The 20,643-nt window shown below is 45.6% G+C and overlaps 1 protein-coding gene across 3 annotated transcripts; it reads left to right on the forward strand.

Moving 5' to 3' along the window:
• Positions 1-224: 224 nt before the first annotated feature.
• RPS15A (ribosomal protein S15a) lies at positions 225-6,670 on the forward strand. Of its 3 annotated transcripts, none has more exons than XM_014844347.3 (5): positions 225-351; positions 1,419-1,556; positions 2,217-2,296; positions 5,325-5,410; positions 6,537-6,670. In XM_014844347.3, exons 2-5 carry the CDS (start codon positions 1,424-1,426, stop codon positions 6,628-6,630), a joined length of 393 nt encoding a protein of 130 aa, XP_014699833.1. In that variant the 5' UTR covers positions 225-351; positions 1,419-1,423; the 3' UTR covers positions 6,631-6,670. The 3 variants fall into 3 exon arrangements, with proteins under 3 accessions (XP_014699833.1, XP_070340967.1, XP_070340968.1); XM_070484866.1 differs by having other exon boundaries at positions 346-927; XM_070484867.1 differs by having other exon boundaries at positions 348-864.
• The last annotated feature ends 13,973 nt before the right edge of the window (positions 6,671-20,643 follow it).

Genomic DNA, 20,643 nt, shown 5'->3' on the forward strand with positions numbered 1-20,643 from the left:
ACGCAAGTATCAAAATTTATTCTAAATGGGTGAACAGTTACTGCAATAAAACTAGCATATATCTAGGCCCTTGCTGTCGTTTTCAATTTTGACAGATTAAGGGCTAGCAAGCAGTGGAAACTCCGGCTAATGCCTCACCTCTATCTCCTCCCCACGGCCTCACCTGGGGAGGTCGATGCCATCGACTCTCTACTGCTCACCCCTGAAGAGGCTCTGCCCCTTCATCCACCTCCTTCTACTAGGCAATCTTTTTTTTTGGCGGTCCTTTGAAAGTCTCGCGATAGCCCGCCCGCTTCCCATAACTCCGTGCGCTCGCCCCTCCCGTCCTCTTTCCGCCATCTTTCCGTGCCGGTGAGTATGGCTCTCTGAGGTATCCAGTAGCATCCGTAGGCTATCGGTGCCATCCTGTAGCTTGAGGCTCGCCTTTGGTGCTCTACGAAGATGCCAGAGCCCGCCTGAGCCGGGGATACTGGCCTTGCGGGGGCCTGGGCAGGCGTAGGGGAGAGTCATGCTTGGTCGCCCCACGCTTTCCACTCTGGGAAGCCGGGCCTGTGGGGGGCAGGCCGCAGCGCTGGCGGAACCCGAGCTTTCGGTAGCCCCGACTCGGTCGGTGGTGTCAGGACCCCCTCCCCTTGGTGGCTGAGGCAGCGCCTTGGCTCCAGGCGGCGGCGGGAAGCGTCGGGGACGGTGGCCGTAGTGGGCCATGCCCCTTGCTATTCCTGCGGTCGCCCGGGAGTTTGGACGGCGGAGGCCGCTCGGCAGGGACGCTGCATCCTGCTTGGGGTGGCATTTGCTGGGAACTAACCTGGATCTTCTGGGTCCCGGGGTTTCCCTTCGGACACTTGGTTGAACTTCAGGAAGCAGGTTGGATCTTTGCTGTTGGCACTTGGAGCATGCTTTATGTCCATCTTTAGCTTTCAAAACTTTGTGAGTGTCTTGCAGTTCGTGCCCAGGGCGATAGAGTCCAGTCTGCATGTACAATGTTTGTGTTTGCCGCTGTGGAATGCCTGCTGTTGGACGATCTCAGATGGCACAAGGACAGACAGCTGATTTTAATAGTTAGGGGTGTTAGGTGAAAGTCAGGTATATCTTTCGGGTGTTAGGACAAGGCTGACATTGAATTAGTTGGTTTAAAGGACAGTGTTCATAGTGCAGATGCTGCTGCTGCGTTGCAGAAGTTTGGGGATCATTGCCGGCGATTCTCAGCTCCCGTTCTGGATAACTGGCCGACCGCAGCTGATGTTTCGGTTTTGGTAGCTGACATGTCCTGCCGTGGCGGCCGGGGAGCCAGCTGCTTAGAGTGAGGAAGACTTCGTCGTGGTAGAGGCAGAGAGAGGAGGATGTGTTGGCCGTGGAGCGATTGGGTGCCTGTTGATGTCGGCATTGCTGGTCAAACCCTGTGTGTCTTTCCCGAACAGCCACAATGGTGCGCATGAATGTCCTGGCCGATGCTCTCAAGAGCATTAACAATGCCGAGAAGAGGGGCAAACGCCAGGTGCTCATTAGGCCGTGCTCCAAAGTCATCGTCCGGTTTCTGACTGTGATGATGAAGCATGGTAAGTGCGTTGCTGTGTTTTATGTTTTGATGTAAAAATATGTAAGGAATCGGTCCTGTGAAAATTAATTGTCGGGGAGAGGACTGGAAAGGTGAGGGAGCCAGGTGTCAGTCATACCTGGGAACTGCTGCGTTGGCTTGGGCTGTGGACAGCATAGTCTGGACAAGTGATGCCCTTCCAGAGGCGCTGAGTGGGTGAGCACAGCTGAACCCGGAGGAGGAGTTTGTGACATGCCCTGCTGGGTGTTTGGGAGCTAAAATGGCCTTTCTTTGTGTAATATTGCAGTTGCAGCATGTCATTGAAAGGGCTCCTGAGCTCTTCTAAGAGCTCCTTGGGATGGAAAGGAGGATTGTTGCACGTCTTGGGCACAAGGTAGCCTTTGGGAGTGGGAAGCTGTGAGGGGCAAGGGGAAGTTAAACCCCTTTTTAGAATTGCAGGGTGGGTTGTTCGGGGTGTTGTGCCCTAAATTTTATATATTACTAGGCTGTGAAAGTTAGCTGTGGTACAGAACATCTTTGTCTAAGCTTCTTAGAGAAACAATCACTGAGATGACATGAGGAAACAATCTAGCAGGCAGACAGCAGGACTCTAGAGGAGCATAAATGTTTAGGTCTGTCTGGTCGTTAGCTGCCATTTAGTCCAGTGACTTATGTTTTATAGGTTACATTGGCGAATTTGAAATCATCGATGACCACAGAGCTGGGAAGATTGTTGTGAACCTCACGGGCAGGTTAAACAAGGTAAGAATGGATCATTTTCCACATTTAAGAACCTTCAGAGTTATGTGAACAGGGTGTTAGGTGTTGTAATTGCCCTTTGTAAAATTGAGTGCTTGCTTTACCAGTTAGGTTAAAAAAAATTACTTAAAGAATTGATTAAAATCATTGCTTTTTATATCACATTTTCCTTCATTTGTTCTCCAGGGTTGTGTTTGCTCTAGAATAGCTAGTTGACCTAGTGTTTGTGGGGTGTGAGCTGTCTGAAGGAAGGTGTGGAGGGTGGGTAAAATGAACAGCTGGTAGTACTGGCGTTGGAAGGTATGCTGTCCACCTCACTGAACTTGGGGTGGCGCAGGCCACTGGCCTGTTAGTGTGAATGGTTTGGCCTTCCTGTCGTCTTGGTGATTATGTTGGTTTTTTCCAACAGAATGGGGTTCTCTAAGTAACAGTATTAGTCCTTCTGTTTTTGCTGCCATAGGCTGTACGCGTGTCTTTCAGTTGACTTGTCGGCATAACCTAGTGGCTCTCTTCCACCAGTTTGACTTTGTGGTTCGATTGCATGGGTTGGGGGCAGGTTGAGCTAGTTAAGGTCCCTGAGCTGCTACCCCACTGTTTGTGTCCAAGTTTGTAGCTTTCAGATTTGCAAGGAGTGGGAGATCCTGTAGTCCAACACAGATGGGGGAGGAGAGGCCTGGAAAGTGAATTGTGGTTAGTGGCAGGAGCCGGATTGGTGAGGTTATTTCCTAGTTCAACAGTTCCCACTTTACAAAGTTGCTTCCTTACACAGTGCGCCAACTTCACGTGTGGATACTTAAGGTAAGATGAAAACTACTGGATGTGAAGCCTTGGAGAGATTTGAAAAGTTTTCAAGAGTAATTTTAAGTCTGGTTTTGAGTTGATGTTAAAAAGTTGAAGCGCTGTGAACCAAATTCCTCTTAAACATTCATTATACATAATAGCTTGAGAAACAAATTTGAACAGAGCAGTTCCCAAATGGAGCTCATTTGTGGCATCATTGTTCTGTGGTGTACGAGTTTGAAAAATTCTGGCTAAGAGGCAGTTGAAATCCAGGCCCTGCCAATTACTTGGCGGCCTGACTTTGGGCAAAACTTCGGTTTCTCTGAACTTAGTTTTCCTCCTTAGAAGACATTGTTGCCTCAGTTTCTTTCCCCCAAGGATGGATGTACCCATACTGTGGCGACATTCTGGGGCTGGGAAGAAATAAGGTAGTGGTTAGACTGTAGATTAATTAAGAAAATTCTGGTGTTGATCACATCCTCTTAAGATTCACGTGGTTTGGGAGAGGGAGAGGGTGTGCTGGTTTAATTCTAGCTGGATGAGAGGGATTTTTGCTGCTGGAGTAAATGAAAGCCTGGGGGCCGTGGAGTGGAGGCCACAGAAGGGGCTTTCATTGTAGCTTGCTTGGAGAAAGAATTAGTCTACCCTATTCCTCTCTCTGCATTCCTCCCAGTGTGAGGACAGTCAGGTGACAGCGCAGCTGACAGGATCATGTGACAGAACCTGAGTGCGCTTCCTGGCATGGGGCGGTTGGGCCTGACAGGCCCATTTTCGGTTTCTCTGGGCTCAGACCTCTGCCTAGGGAAGTGTGACTGCTCTGAAGACTTCAGTAAATTCTAACCTCACCGTTTCCTTTGGTTTACAGTCGTGTGTCTTGGAATCTTTCTAATGATTGTCTTGGGTGGATGTGCGCACACAACTGTCTAGCTGCTCTGTTAGTCCTCTGGAGTTTACACTTTGAGGGTACTAATCCTGGGTGTTCTCACATGATCATTTCTTGTGTGTAAATAGGGGGAACCTTGAGCCAGCCCTGATGGCTTAGTGGTTGAAGTTGGGTGTGTGCCGCTTCAGCGACTGGGGTTCAGTTCCTGGGCACAGAACCACACCACTGGGCTGTCAGTAGTCATTGCTGTGGTGGTGGCTCATGTAGCAGAACTTCAACTATACACAACTATGTACTGGTGTTTGAGGGGTGGGGTGGCTAGAAAAAGGAAGCAGGTTGGCAATAGATCTTAGCTTAGGGCAAATCTTCCCCTGGGGAAAAAAAAAAAAGCAAGTGCAAACTTCCCTTGATTTAAAAAAAAAAACCAGCAAGAGCCTTTCTGCATTGATGTTTTTAAGTGTTCCAGTGATTTGTAGAGCAGTGGTTTGAGCAGGGATTCCTTTTTAGCTTTAATTAAAGAGGCTGTTGATCCCCCTCAGCTTCCGCTTTCTAAACCCAGTTGCTCTAATCGTAGACCTTGTATGAATTTACGGGTAAGCTCTTGTGGCCTGTCAGGAGGTTTGAACATTTGTTGTGTTTTAGGATTTGCATATGATGGGATTGAAGTGCAGCGCTTTGGCTCGTGGAGAGCTCTTTTGGAGGGTAGCTGTTGCTGTGTCCTAGTAGCAGATGGGTGGGATAACAGTAAGAACTCTGCTCTTTCTGCCTTCCATCCATTTTGCTAGATTAGTTGGGAAACATTTGTCTGGGGTTGTAGGATATTAGGCTTCAGAAATGCAGGGCGGTGCTTCATTGGTGTGGAGCCATGGTTCTTAGATTTTAGTTGAGTGCCTGTTGGGCTTGTCCCTTAAAAATTGTAGTATTTTGCATTTTTAGCTTTTAGGTGAAGGATGTGAGACCCTACACATTTGTCTCAGCCTTACTATGTAAAAAAAAAAAAAGTGACTACAATTTTGTTTGCCTAAGACTTGGTCCCTTAGCTGTTTGAAATGTGGTCATTTGTTGTGGGACAGCTGTCCCGTAGGGGTCCGTGCTGGTGACCTGACACTGCCGTGTATTTATTGCCTCGTGTTCTACCTCTCTTACTGACTTCTTCAGGATTTTACTACTTTTCCCTATGCAAGCAGTCTTAATTCAGCGTAGTTTTCAGATGCATTCATATCAAAGATTGTGCACAGAATGGTTACCCATTAAATGTTGAGTTGGTTGGTGTATATGACTCTTAAGCGGTTATGAATGCTGCTTTGTGTTATCACCTTTTCTGTTACTGGTGACGTGTGAACAGCGTTTTCTGTTATGCTTTTACAGTGTGGAGTGATCAGCCCCAGATTTGACGTGCAACTGAAAGATCTAGAAAAATGGCAAAATAACTTGCTCCCGTCCCGTCAATTTGGGTGAGTTGATTTTCATAATTTAAAAGAAGTTAACATTAAGAATTGCTGTGATGCGATCAGACTTGAGCTGAGGTCTTTTGGGTCACAGCAGTAGTGATTGTCGCCATTCTCATCAGCTTGACTCGAGGGTTAGCTTATTTGTGTGTTGCCACATTGCACGTGTTAGGCTTCAGGTTCTGAGCGGTGTGAGACCTGAGGCTGACAGACACAGGCGTGTCCCCTATTTAGTGCCTGTTGTTCACTCAGTGTAGGTGGTTCATACGGTATGTTCCAAGTGATCCCCTCTATGGCTGAGTCACTTTTGAACCTTAGGCCTCTGGGGAAGCTCAGTTTGAAAATCCTTATCCCTAGTAAAAGACCTAGTAAAAGAGTTTAAATCCTTGTTTTCCTACTTTAAAGCTGCAAGGCCTCAGGCAAGTTACAGACTTGATTTCTTTATCTGTAAAAATGGTGATAGTCCTCTTATAGGCTATATTATCACCTGCTTTAGTTTATCTATTTGTGGTTACAATCTCAAGCCCCCAACCGTGTTTGCTGACCTGGTTGAATCTACTTCCACTTCCTGGTTATTGTATTCCAGACAAAGTGTTAAGAGAGAGTCACTGCTGATTGGAATTATCATGCTTATTTTAATGCCTCACAGTTGACAGTACTGCCTTATAAGTCTTACTTTGAGGTGGGACTCCCATTGTCTGAATGACTGTCAGTACAATAGCTTGCCTGTGATCATATATAGTCAGTGGCAGCAGCAGTTCAGGCAAGGTTAAATTGATGCTTTAAACTCCATGTTTCCTTGCCTGAGAGCAGACAGTGACATTTTGAAGTTAAAGGAGTTCCCAGTCTTTGTTTTCAGTTAAGCTCGATGGCATTGTTTCTCAGTGTAAGCTGAAGGCAGGGCCATGTGAGGGTACGCAGCTGAGGTCTCTGGCCTTGCGTCTTTTGGTTCCAGGAGCCATGCCCGTGCATTTCCAGCCTGTGTCGGCAGCGTTAGTCTGTCCATTATGGGAAGGCATCTTAAGTGTGGAGGAGTGTTGGCATTTTTCTGTACCAGAGAGTGGCTCTATGTTGAATTATTTTTAGGAAAAACTCACCAGCATTTTTTTTTTTTTTTTTTAACTCTCCATAGTTTCATTGTACTGACAACCTCAGCTGGCATCATGGACCATGAAGAAGCAAGACGAAAACACACAGGAGGGAAAATCCTGGGATTCTTTTTCTAGGGATGTAATGCGTACGTGCAAATAAAATGCCTCAGTGGACTATGGTGCTTCGCTGAGTCGTGTTGAACTTTGCAGCACGGTAGCAAGTGTCTGCAGCAGTCCACAGCCTTTGTGTTAGTTGGTGAATGCTGTTTCCCTGACTGAAGTGAAGAAGAAAGTCATGACTTGTGATAATCCCACCGTCACCCTCTTAGCTCACCAGAGGAGAGTGTGTCTCGTCCTGGATGGTTGGATCTGGCTGGGGTTCAGGTGGTGAAGCTGTCCCTTTCTGGAGTCTTAGATTGACCCTGGAAGAAGTGGTGCCTTTCCTGTTTTTAGCTTGACAATACACATTTCATGCACTGTTGTTACCTGCCCTAAAAGTATGATATGGCTGCAGTTAACTGTGTGTTTATAAGGATGCAGGTAGGAAGCAGACAGCTAGATCCCACAGCTCACCAAGACTCTTTCAAAGTAAACTTGGGTGATGTGTCAGTAACATTTTAGCGATATGTGTTCGTAACATGTCATTTTTAAAAAATGAAACATTTTTAAAAACTAGTTTTACTGTAAACCTGTCAGAGGTGTATTCCTGGAATTGGAGGAGATTAGTTTGCTGGACCACGTCACCTGGGAAATGCTTGTGAAGGGCTCAGCCACCAAAGAGGGCAGCGTGTCTTCTGTGAAATAGATCAGGGCTCCTCTCCCCCTTTTAGAAGTAGTGCTGTCCAGTACAAATGTAACAAGAGCCACATGTGTAATTAAACATTCTAGTAGCCACATTAAGATAAAGAGAGATAGTTGGGATTGATTTTTTAATAACATTTTGTTTGTCCAAAACGTTAAAGTTTCAACATGTAGTTGATAGGAAAAAATGGAATTTTACTCTTTTTGATAATAGTCTTTGAAATCATGTATATTGTATATTTATTTATACTTAAAGCACATCTTAATTGTGACTAGCCACTCCCAAGAGCCACATGTGGCTGGTGTTCTGTATTGGACAGCAGAGGCTAGACTCTTCATTCTTGTAGGTCTGTGGGTCTGGCCAAGGAGAAAGGAGTCTTGTAAGAAAGGCCAGGTGTGTTAACGTTACTGTGCAGCTAGCCAGCTGTATTTGCCTGGCATGGGCATGGGATGAACTGAGCAATTCACAGCCTTCTAGAAGCTGGTCTTGCTTGCTTGTTTGTAGTCATGTGGGCCAAAGTAAAAAAAAAAAAAGCTGCCAGGTTGCAGGCCTGATTACAAGACGTCCAGTAGACCTAAGAGGATGGTAGGTGCTAAGAGCTGTTTGATGTTGCATAGGTTTTGTTTTTTTTTTCCCCCAGAGAAGTAACACGTTTCACTGTTCTTTGGGATGTTTTGATAACTGTCCTGTAGGGCTATTTCTGACTTCCTGATGGATCAAGCAGTTGTCAGTAAATACAGTTCAGTACCTCAGCCAGGGTGGGGATGCTGAATCATCACTGACCTGGAGTAAGGTGATCCGGCAAGTGACGACTTCCGTGAGCCTCCCTCTTCTGTAAAAAGGGAGACGCTCCCTCATGGGTTTGCTAAATGAGTGCACGTGTGAAACAGCCCCGGGCCTGGGGCGTTCAGTAACTTCCTGAAAGGAGGGCCTAGTATGGGCTGTGGGAAATAGCTAGGAATGCCAAAGACTGTCCCTAGAGATGTGGCAGCTAAGGACTCCTCTTGCTAAGTGTTAGGAGAAAGCCAGCTGAGAGGCATGTCTGGGTGTGGGGCCTGTGATGTTTGGAAGTCCATGAGTAAGATTGGGAGTTTTGGGAGTTCACCAGACTAGAGTTGAGGTGTGCATTTCTGCTTAATAGCCTTGATCCCCTCTGTATGATGGGAATAATGGAAGTCTTACCTCTGGGTTGATGAGTAAGATGAGATTATGTGAGATACACTTACTGAGCACTTGATAGTCATGTATACAGTTGTGTTCCTCAGGCGCAGAGGTGAAGTGAGCGATGGTTAGAGCCTATTTCTCATGCCAAGATTGTAAACTCTAGGAGGACAGGGGCCATGTTTTGTCTACTGTTGTGCCTGTGGTCCCTAGCCTGATGCCTGGCACAGAAACCTCAGTAAATACAGGTTGATTAAATGAATCGTCTCACTGGGCACTGACCTGAAATACTAAGATAGGACAAGAAAATGGCCCCATCTGCTACCACCATTTCGTGGGGATCCTGTGTCCTTTGAAGTGGTCAAGGGGAAAATCTGGGTAGGAAAATTGGGTCACCAGTTGATGGATTTCCCAGCACATGTTCCTTGTGTTAGTGGGCAAACAGATGGCCTTAGTCCGTGTTTCTGAGTCCTGGTAAATAGTTTTAACATGACCTGGGGCTGGTTGTCCAGGGCAAGCTCCCGGGGTCAAGGGTCTGGACAAAGTTTACATTCCTCCTGGCAGTATGATTTAGCTCCAAGGTGAGATGTCCTTTCCTGTGGTGTGAGCCCTGCCTGTCCTCTCAGGGTGCTACTGCTGCAGACAGGCAGAGACCCGGGGACAAGAGTGGGGGAAGGAACAGATGATGGCATCTGGGCCCACCAACGCTTTGAGTCATAGTGTTAAAAGCGGCCCCAGCACGTACCTAGACCCTGGATTCTTAGCCTAGAATCCACAGATATCAAGGAGACAATGAGCTTTCTGAAAATACATAGAAAACTGATACTCATGCATTTTTCTGGAGAGACATTCCATAGAGCCTTTGATCAGAGGCTGAAAGAAACTTGGAATTCGAAAGGTCAGAGGACCACTGCCAAGGACACCCTCCATGTTTGAGCAGCACGTATGTGTCACGTCAGTGCGTGCATGCCAGTGCACGCTGTGTCGTCATTCAGTGGCTGTTCTACCTTATCTCCTGGTAACTGAGGGAGTGCTATATAGAAGAGCACTCAGTTCTCTGGGCAAAGGCAGTGACAATCTTTCCTGGTCAGGTCAACATCTGAGAGATGATGTCCTTGCTCCCAGGCTGGGAAGTTGCTTCCTGTTCCTGACCCCAAGGAAAGCAAGCTCTGGGAGACCCAAAGTCTGATTCTCACTTGGCTTTCAGGCTAATCCACTGCTTCCCAAACCGTACCCACCAATCTTAAATCCTAAATTGACCCCATTTATGCCCTACCTCAGCCTGTGCCCATGGCTCACCCCACCTGGAATGCTTTTTTCTCTTTCCTGGAGGTGTTCCCAAGAGCCAGCTTAAATGTCGCTTCCACCATAAATCTTTCGAGAAGAACATGTGGTGTTATACTTTTATCTTTTCTCTTACGAATGCCTTACTAAGACTAAGAATAGTTTTTAGTGCTTGTTGAATGTTTACTGTATGCCAGGCTTGGAACTAAGAGCTTTGCGTTATCATCTCATTTAATCTTAACAATTCTCCATCGTGGCTGCCATTCCTGGCTCCAGATTTTCAGGTGAACAAAGTGAAGCCCAGCTGTGAAGCTGTTTGTTCATGATGCTGGGAAGTGGCAAAGTCAGGACTTAGGTGCCCTTAAACCACAGCCTGCCTGTTCTCTGGCCCTTGCTGTGTCCTGCCATGCGTTCTCCTTGTCTTTAATGTTTACTACGTCCAGGCACTTGAGGTACTGGAGGCGCAAACATCCAGTCTGTGCCCTCGTTGGACAGCCTGTTAATCTCCACCGGGCTGAGCTCTCTACAGGAGGAACCCTGTTAACGCATCTGTATTTCCAGCATCTGGCTTATCAAAGGGGGTGACTGCATGTTTGACGAAGTCGTTTCGGACCCTGGTGGTTGTGGGAGAGCAGGCCTTTTAAGTCTAATCCAGTCCAGCTCCTGTGCTGTGGTGTCGAGTCCACAGAGGTCCGTGGAACCCACAATTGGTCTCAGCAACGTGAAGGTGGAGTGGGACGTGGGCAGGATTCAGTTCAAGATCACTGTCAGGTCCCCTCTTTTTATGTTTTAAGTGATCTGATGGGCAGTGGAAGTGCCGAAGACCAAACAAGATGAGCAAGGGAGGCAGTAAAAAAATATGGTGAAGAAAATGGACTGTGGAATCATGCTGGCCTCAGTCTCCTGCTGTGTGATTTTGGGCCAGTTTCTTCGCCTCTTGTGTGTCACTTTCCTCATCTTTAACATAGAGACAGTAGTAGTAATTCCTGTGGTGGTTGTAAAGATTAAATATAGTGCTTGCAGAGTACTGGAATGGTAAGTGGAGCTATTTGCAAAATACTCAGGTTCTCCCTCTGCCAGGCACGTGATGATAGAAGTGCTCTTTCTACGTGACTAATTCTGGCCAATAAATAAGCTGTGAGCAGCTCAGAAGTGATGGTTCTTAAATACCCAACCCTCAGGCCCAGATAATTGGTCCCTGGGTGGGGCATCTGCCTCAAATCAGCTTGGAGATACCTTAGGATATTTAGAACCTGGGAGATTAGAGGTACTGAGTGTCGTAATTTCTGCGATCTGGAAAAAGCCACTTGGAGCAACAAGGAGGAACGTCTATGAGCAGCAGACGGATCAGGTCTTCCTGGTGTGTGAGTCTGGGCATCTGGTTCCGGAGATGCAGCTGCACCCCTGCCGTTCCCATGTTTGTGTTCTGTGAGCAAGGAAAAACATTCTCCTCTTTTACTTAAAATACTGGTTTGAGTTAAATTTAGTTAAATTTATAATAAAACTAAAATTAAATTTACAGGTTTGAGCTAAATTCTGATGACTCGCGAGCAAACTAACAGAGCTCTACTTCCAACTCTTTCACTAATCTGCTATGGGACCTCTTGGGGATCGATCTCATCGTCAAATGGGGCCCGGGGTATGGCTCCCACCTGCTTTATCAGTGTTCTCAGTTGGAGGAAAACAAACCGCGCTAACTGGTTTAATCTGTTGTAGGAGATAAGGTAACTCAGGATCTCTGGAAGGACCAGAGAATTAGTTGGGAGACTTTGCAGCTGGGGAAGGTATCGCCGTTACACTTCGGGGCCGTCACTGGAGAACTCTGCTGCAGCAGGGGCTGGACACCACAACTGCCTCTGTGATGCTGTGTCCCTATCACGTTCCTGAGTCCTTTGCCTCTGCTGTCTCTGGAAGCTTGAGGTTTCTCTGTCACCCTTCCTACAATAACCATGGCACTATTCACGTTTTGGATTGGATAATTCTTTGTGGGGGTGGGGGTTGGGGGGCTATCCTGTGCATTGTAGGATGTTGAGCAACATTCTTGGCCTGCCCACACTAGATGCCAGTTGAGACAACCAAAAATGTCTCCAGACATTGCCAAATTCCCCTGCAGGGCACAATGGCCCCGCTGAGAAGCACTGCTGTATTGGATCAAAGGTACACACCCTAACTGCAAGCAGACAGTACCAGGCAAGGTTTGGAAAGAGGCCGCTGCGTCATATATCCGGCATACCCCAGAGATGCCGTGGGTGCAGTTCCAGACCACCCCAACAGAGCAAACATCGCAATAAAGCAAGTCACATGGATGTTTGGTTTCCCAGGGCATGTGAAAGTTATGTTTACCCTGTACAGTAGTCTATTAAGTGTGCAGACGCATTGTCTAAAAGAACAATGTACATACCTTAACTAAAAATGCTTTATTGCTAAAAAATGCTAACCATCCTCTGAGCCTTCAGTGAGTCTGTTTGCTGGCAGAGGGTCTTGTGAAAAACGCAGTGTCTGTGAAGTGCAATGAAACAAGATATGCCTGTATCTATGTATTCAAAAGTTACAAATCAAGCTAACTGTTTAGTAAAATAGGTTCTATTCTCCTACCTTGACAACTTCTTAACAACAACAAAACCCCAAGCAAATCTGGTTTTATATGATGAAGTTGGCAAAAGATCAAGGAAAACTGAGTTTATTGCATATATCTGAGGTAGTTGATGGGCCAGCAATATTTGGATGAGAAGTAAAGATGTTCATAGTTTATAAACTATATTTCATAAAATTTATTTCTTTGCCTTCATTCCATAAAGTCACTAAATATGTTGTTATAATAAAAATTTTTGCATAGTTTATGTACTACTCAGTAATCCAAAGGACAAAAATAAAATTTAATTAGTTTCAAAAATATAAAAATTTGAATATGTATTCATAGCAAATATGAATGAAAGTAAATGTAAAAATAAAAATTTTTAAAGTTGAAATTTCTCAAAGTTGCTTTCTAAAATATTCAAAAGTATTTTAAAATTATAAGGCAAAAGACAAATTATGTAAGTAATGAATATCAAAGTTTTAAATCAAAATTGTTTACAGCTGAAGATTTTAAATTTAATATTTTAAAAACAACTTTATTAATAATCTTATGTGGGCCTGCCCAGTGGCACAACAATTAAGTGCACACATTCCGCTTTGGTGGCCCAGGGTTTGCCAGTTTGGATCCCGGGTGCAGACATGGCACCGCTTGGCACGCCATGCTGTGGTAGGTGTCCCACATATAAAGTAGAGGAAGATGGGCATGGATGTTAGCTCAGGGCCAGTCTTTGTCAGCAAAAAGGAGGAGGATTGGCATCAGGTGTTGGCTCAGGGCTAATCTTCCTCAAAAAAAAATAATGTAATATTTTTTTACATAGCTTTTTGTAAGTCTAGTATCCAATGTCAATTTAGTTAATATAAACAGCTGGTATCGCTTCACATATCTTGTGTTTAGATCTCCTGTATACAAATTAGAGAGTGATATGGATTGTTTAAATTGCAAAATCGTTCAGCTACAACAAGTATGAACGTGAAGAGAGAAAGAAAAATGGATGCTCAGCACTGCTGGAAAATACTAGTTATGCTAGAATCTATTGCATGCATGCTACTTGAGAACAAAATTAAGAAGTTAACTAATTAGTCCTTTCACTTAAGTGTTTTCAACACTCAAGTCCTTTGCATACTCTGAAGCGGTATCTGCAACATTGACAGAGGCTGCAACCCACAAATCTGTGACTTTCGGATACAGTTGCCTTTCGTTTAGAGATTTTAGGGCAAGAGATGAGGAGAACATTCTTTGGGGCCTGAGCAGTGTTAGTTATAAAATAGGATATTTAGGATTACAGATCATGCTGAGCCAGTGCAAAGCATATGATCCTGAGTGACAAGAGAACCCTTGTGTTCCTTAATACGTTTATTTCTTGTGTATTTCTGAGATGCAGGGCCATCTTGCTGGGATCTAAGTGTACTGCCAGCTCCAAGGAAGACTGGGAAAACAAGTGCTGGGCCTCCTCCTTGGGGATCTTTGGACTCACAGGAATTTCTGCAGACACAGAAAGAGTGCTCAAAAGGTGCTGGGCAACCAAAATTGGTGGACTAGAGAAATCCAGGGCTCCATCTGTCCCCCAAAACAGCTAATAAACTGGCAAAAACTGTCAGAATCAGCTTTTGAAGAACTCTGGAATCTAGTCAAAAACTTACAACACCCAGGAGAAAACTTGTTAAAAAGAGAAACTGCTGCTTCATGGTAGGAGAGTGCTGTGGTGTTTGAAGTCACCCACCCACCATCCCCCACTCTCCATGGCCATGAGGACGGTGGCCCAGACTTGCTGATGGTTGCCAGTGTCAGAAGGAGCGACACGGAACTTATTCTCAAAGAGCTGTGGTTCTGGGTGTCACCCTATCTGGTGGCTTCCTCAAAGACAGGTGGAAAGTCTTCCTATTTCTTCACTCAGGGCATTCGTAGGGCTAAGGTGGCTTTTGCTGAAAGCATTAAAAGGCTTCAGCAGCCTGGGGCAAGGGACGACACTTGGGACAAGTAATAGACCAAGAAGCCTGGGAAAGAAGTGGCTGGGAAAGGGAGCCGGGTGGCAATAGGGCTTTTCAAAGCTTCCGTGTGTGTCAGGGAGTTGAGAAAGCTGCGTACAGGGTAAAAGTGAGACCTATGCTCAGCAAAGGCCTGAGGAGACGCTAAGCTTCCGTCTCTTGCTGGCCTTCAGGCTCTGGCAAGCAGGAAGTGAGGCCACGGCAGAGGTGAAAGCAGCCTGCCTAAGTGTTCAGGGAGCTCCCTGACACAGATCCAACTCGCAAAGCTAGAAAAGTATTTTTTCTTTCCTTAAAAAAATTCTTCATTTCTTTTGTTGGCTCCAGGCATTTACAGTAACTCTGTCAAAATGCCAGCTGTACAATAAGCTAAAGGAAGCCAGACTTCAGTGGCAAAGACTACAGACCTTACAAAAATAGTTTAGAAAAGTCACTAGACAAGCAAACAACAGTAGCCTCCAATAGGCAGCAACGACAAACCCTGGAGAAGAAGGAAAATTTGACTTGCAGAGTTGCCATATATTCAAAATATGAAGTATTCAAAAAACAAAAGTCACAAGCCATGCAAAGAAACAAGAAATTATGGCCATTCACAGGAAAAAAAGTAATAGAAACTGTCCATGAAGCAGCTCAGGTATTGGACTTATAGACAAAGGCTTTAAATCAATTGCCTTAAATATGCTCAAAGAGCTAAAGGAAACCAGGATAACCATGCTCAACATATAGAGAGTACCAGTAAGGAGATAGGGATTTAAAAAAGGAGCCAAACAGGAATTCTGGAGCTGATGAGTATAAGTAAAATGGAAAACTCACTAGAGGGATTCAGTAGCAGATTTGTGCAGGCAGAAGAGAGAATCGGTGAACTTAAACATAGGTCAGTTGAGATTATTCAGTCAGAGGAGCAGAAAGAGAAAAGAATGGAGAAAAATGAATAGAGCCTAAGAGACCTGTGTTACACCATCAAGAATACTAACATGCATAATGGGAATCTCAGAAGGAATAAAGACAAACATATAGGTCAGTAGAATAGGATGAGAGTCTAGAAATAAACCCGTACATCTGTGGTCAATTAATTTTTGACAAGGGTGCTAAGACCATTTAATGGAGAAAGAATAGTTTCTTTAACAAATGGTACTGGGACAACTGGATATTCACATGCAAAGAAATGAAGTTGGATCACTGCCTCACGCCATATACAAAAATTAATTCAAAATGGATCAAAGACCTAAATGTAGGAGATAAGACTATAAAACTCTTAGAAGAAAACACAGGGGTAAATTGTCATCACTTTGGATTTGGAAGTGAATTCTTGGATATGACACCAAAAGCACAGGCAACACAATAAAATTATTTGGATTGTATCAAAATTAAAAACTTCTATGCGTCAAAGGATACTATCAAGAAAATGAAAAAACCTACAGAATGGGAGAAAATATTGCAAATCATATGTCTGATTAGGGTCTGTCATCCAGAATACATAATGGACAGATGTAACTCAACAATAAAAAGACAAATACGATAATTAAAACATGGGCGGAGGATTTGAATAGACGTTTCTCCAAAGGAGATATACAAAAGGCCAACAAGCACATGAAAAGATGCTCATTAACTGTAATGGAAATGCCAATCAAAACCACTTCAAATTCAATAGGATGGCTATAATCAAAAAGTGGAAAATAAGTGTTGGTGAGACTGAGGAGAAACTGGATCCCTCGTATATTGCTGGTGGAAACGTAAAACGGTGCAGCCACTGTGGAAAACAGTTTGGCAGTTGCTGAACAAGTTAAACGTAGAATTACCCTATGGTCCAGCAATCCACTCTGAGGTGTATACCCCAAAGAACTGAAAACGCATACTCAAACAAATACTCGTACATGAATGTTCATAGCAGCGCTATTCACAACAGAGCCAAAATGTGGGAACAACTCAAATGTCCATCACACTGTGAACCAATAATCCAAGTGTGGTCTATTCGTGCAATGGAACATCGCTCAGCCATAAAAAGGAATGAAGCACTGACACGTGTCACGGCGTGGACGAGCCTCTAAAACACGATGCTCAGTGAAAGAAGGTAGACACGAAAGGTCACATACCGTATTATCCCATTTATATGAAACGTCCAGAATAGGTGAAGCCATAGAGACAGAAAGACTAACTGTTGCCAGGGGCTGGGAAGAAGGGGGAGTGGGGATGCCTGTTTAGTGGGTGTGGGATTTCCTTTCGGGATGAGGAAGACGTTATGGAACTAGATAGAGGTGATGGTTTCCCAGCATTGTGAATGTACTAAATGCCGCTGAATCGTATGCTTTCAAATGGTCCATTTTATGTGATGTGAATTTTACCTCAGCAGCAGCCACAACGAAGAGGTGCTGTGCTGCCTGAAACATGACGGACATCCCCCACCCCGCTGCACAGAGGGGTGAGACCCGACCGTGTTCTTGGAAGTGAAGTGCTGCACGGGTGCATCTGGGGCTCCATTTTAGTGGCATTTAACGTGTCTTGGTATGTCTGACAAATGGGGACTGGGTGGGGCCGTTGGAGGCCCAAGAAAGGGTCGGGCAGCCCTGTTAATCCAAGAAGAGCAGTGTTTCTCACTGCGGCCTTGTCGTTTGGAACAGCTGTGGCTGGAGACACACCCACACCTGCTGCTGAGCAGAGAAGCTGAATGTGAACATAATCTGTTTCTCTAAAATGTGGGGGCTCGCGCGGCCCTGTTTGGGAGCCCTCTCACAGAGGATAAGACGTGAAAGGGGAGTCATTCTCTCCCACTCTGCCAGGATGCTGTGGAGCTGTGACACCAGGAGGACCGGACCCCAGAGCGTTGGAGGCAGCCCCTCCTGGAGCAGCTGCTTCCTGCTGGGGCGGGACTCTGTGACCATGTGTAAGGCACCGCTGGGGGCTCCCAGAAATGCTTCAGAGCACTGTGTGGATAGTGGAGACCCCTGGGGCCCAGCAGGGCTCTGGGCCACTGAAATGATTAGTTATAATTATTCGTGTTAATTCAAATTACGTGGGTAGCAAACCCTCAGGTAATAGGAAGTTGTTGTTGTGAGTATTACAAGGATTCTTTTAAACCAGGCAGAACCCAATCCTGTGAGCAGAGGTGGAGTCCTGAACTTGGCATGCTGTCTAGAACACAGTAGGTCCTCAAGAATTTTTTTTTTTTTGAGGAAGATTAGCCCTGAGCTAACATCTGCTCCCAGTCCTCCTCTTTGCTGAGGAAGACTGGCCCTGAGCTAACATCCATGCCCGTCTTCCTCTACGTTATATGTGGGACGCCTGCCACAGCATGGCTTGCCAAGCAGTGCCATGTCCGCACCCGGGATCCGAACCGGCGAACCCCGGGCCGCCAAAGTGGAACGTGCAAACTTAACTGCTGTGCCACTGGGCCAGGCCCAAGAAATATTTTTTGAATAAATGAATGCTATTAGGTTGTGTAAGGTCTTTCTAACAGCCCAGATTTCTTTTCTTTTCCTTTGTGGAGGGGAATGGGAAGAATGGCACAGAGGAAAAGTGAACCAAATAGTCTTAGATTAGCAGATATCTTTCTCCTGTTTCCTTTCTTCACTAAACACAAAGGCCTATTCGGGGGCCATGGGGATGGGAAGGTGTTTAGAATGAATGCATACATGTGTGGCGACACTGAGGGACCACTGCTGGATGTGCTCTCTCTCTCTCGCTGTTAAAGTAACAACACAGGCTGGTGCGGGAGGGGGCTGCCTGTCTGTATCCCCTTAGGAAAGCGTACAGTAAGGCAAGGGAAGTCTAGGGAGAGCTCTGCGAGTGCTGGCGCCAGCCAAGGAGGTGGTGCTGTGGGCAAGTGGGTAGGTGCCCAGGGAGAGGAGGGCCACGCCCAGCTGTGCTTCCAGCACAATTGCTCCCGAAGCAGAGAGAAGATGTGAGGTCCTCGCTTCCTGAGGCCTCCTAAGGACAGGGCCTTGTGGAGTGTAACCTAGCCGCTGTGTGAGTGCAAGTATGGGGTAGGGTGGGGCCTTGACAGTGAACTTGATGGTGGTCCGGGACTGTGGGGTCATAGCTCAGCCTCCTTACCTTTGAGCTTCTGTTATGACCGGTATGAAAAGGGATGGTGGTGACCATGATGATAAGAACCACACTTACACTGTGCATGCGACATTCCAGACACTGTTCATATAATAACTTAACTAATTTTCATATCAGTGTCACCAGGTGGGTGCTGTTATTATACCCATTTTACAGATGAGGAAGCTGAGGCATAGAGAAGTCAAGTCACTTGGTCATACAGCCAGTATTCGGAGGAGGCAGATTCAACCCTGGCCTCTGTCTTAACCACTGCGCTGGCCTCGTGGGCTCAGCATGAGGATGAGATGAGTGAACTTGTGGAGGGATGAGTCCAGTGTCTGGCACGGGATGACTGTCCAGAAAGTCGTCACAGCTGTCAGTATCAGTGTGAGAATCCAAACACACCAGTGGGGCTTCTCCAACTCTCTCACGTCACATGTGCTTGTGTCGTCTCCACTTTTAAAGGGGAGTGGTACATATCATGTTTTGCAACTGTCTGTTGAACTAGTGGGTCTTTACTTAGAACAAATATGAAAACCTTTGCGCTATATGGAAGGGAGAATTTGCTCAAGCCTTCCCTCATTCCACCCCAGCCCTGGGCCCCACTCAGCTGGGTGAGTTGACCCCCTCTCTGTCCCTCAGCTCCTGTGTTTCGCCCCCACTGAGGCACTGACCCCACATTTGTGTAACTGCCCGGTCCTGAGCCTGTCTCTCCCATTAGGCCTCAAAGGATCTGAGAGGTTCACAGAAGAACGCAGGATATGGCTGGTTCTCGGGGATGATTCTGAGGGGCCCTGGTGTAGAGACTGGAAAAGGTGGACAGCCCCCTCCCCGGCCCATTCTGGCAGTCCGCTTGTTAGAGCAAAATCCAGACGTCAGAGGATTTGACTTTGTGGGTTTCTTGCCCTGAAATAGAACGTGGGTCTGCTGTGCGGGGAAGAATGTTGTGATTCATATTTTCTGCTTATTTGGCTCCTGGCTGCATGGGAATTTGCATTGCTTAATGTCTGCCTTTTTCCTTGGGAATCAAAATAAGTTTCCTATTCAGTTATTAAGCAAATTTCACAGCCAAATAATCCTCTTATTTTTACAAGTGGGATTTCCCTTGGTGGAGGGTGTCTGGATTCTCTGAGTAGTTGATTCCCCTCATGTCCTCCGTTTCCACTCTCCTCGTCTGTCTGCACAGGAAGTTCAACTCCCTCATTCATGGATTAGGAACTTCTAAATGGCAGTTTGGGAGACGTTGACCTTGCAAGCCAGGGGTGCATTCTAAATGTTCACCAGCTGTGAGGTGAAGAATTTGCACCCCCTCCATGCCCTTCAATCCGTCAGCTTTGGACATAGTTGCACAAGCCACATCTTCAGTAGGGACAAAATGTGGAGGAAACAGAAGAGTGTTAGTGTGCTCTGTCTGGGCCGATCAGGAAATAAAACCCAAAGAACTCTGCTGCCCTTAAGGTGGAGCTTAAACCAGGCTTGTTGTCTGGGACGCCCAAAGCTTACGGTCAATTCATTTTCTTTCCAGTTGGTCCCATTTGTCCCATTGGACTGTAGGCTTCTTGAGGACAGGTCAGCCGGCTCTCCCTCTGTCCCTTCCTTTTTCCTGTACGCCATCATGTGTCCAACATGATGATTTAATATATATATAGTGAAACGATTACCACATTTGAGTTAATTAACGCATCCATCCCCTCACATAGTTACCTTTTTAACTGTTGAATTAATTTTTAAAATTTTATTTATCTTTATTTCTATTTTTTAATTGAGATAACATTGGTTTATAACATTACATAAATTTCAGGTGTACATCACATAGTTACCTTATTGTGTGTGAGAATGCTTAAGATCTACTCGCAGCAAATTTCAAGGCTACAAATACAAATATTATTAACAATAGTCACGATGCTGTACATAGATCCTCAGAACTTAGTCATCTTATAACTGAGAGTTTGTGCCTTTTGATCAACCACTCCCCATTTCCCCTGCCCCTGAGGCCCTGGCAGCCGCTGTTCTACTCTCTCTTCCTATAAGTTTGACTTTTTAAAAAATTTAGGTTCCACATACAGGTGATACCATACAGTGTTGGTCTTTCTCTGTCTGGCTTGTTCCTTTACCGTAAGGCTCTCCAGGCTCATCCATGTTGTTGCAAATGGCAGGAGTTCCTTAATTTTAATGGCTGAATAATATTCCATTATACATACACACACACCACATTTCCTTTTTTCCATTCATCTGTTGACGGACACATAGGTTGTTTCCACATCTTGGCTGTTGCGAATAGTGCTGCAATGAACATGGGA

This window comes from Equus asinus, chromosome 14 (assembly GCF_041296235.1).
Source record: "Equus asinus isolate D_3611 breed Donkey chromosome 14, EquAss-T2T_v2, whole genome shotgun sequence".
In the NCBI taxonomy this organism is placed as follows: Eukaryota; Metazoa; Chordata; class Mammalia; order Perissodactyla; family Equidae; genus Equus; species Equus asinus.

Coding starts and splice junctions, on each gene's coding strand:
- RPS15A (XM_014844347.3), top strand. CDS start 1,424: ATGGTGCGCATGAATGTCCTGGCCGATGCTCTCAAGAGCATTAACAAT. Junction 2,297..5,324: donor TCACGGGCAGGTTAAACAAG/GTAAGAATGGAT, acceptor ATGCTTTTACAG/TGTGGAGTGATCAGCCCCAG. Junction 5,411..6,536: donor CTCCCGTCCCGTCAATTTGG/GTGAGTTGATTT, acceptor AACTCTCCATAG/TTTCATTGTACTGACAACCT.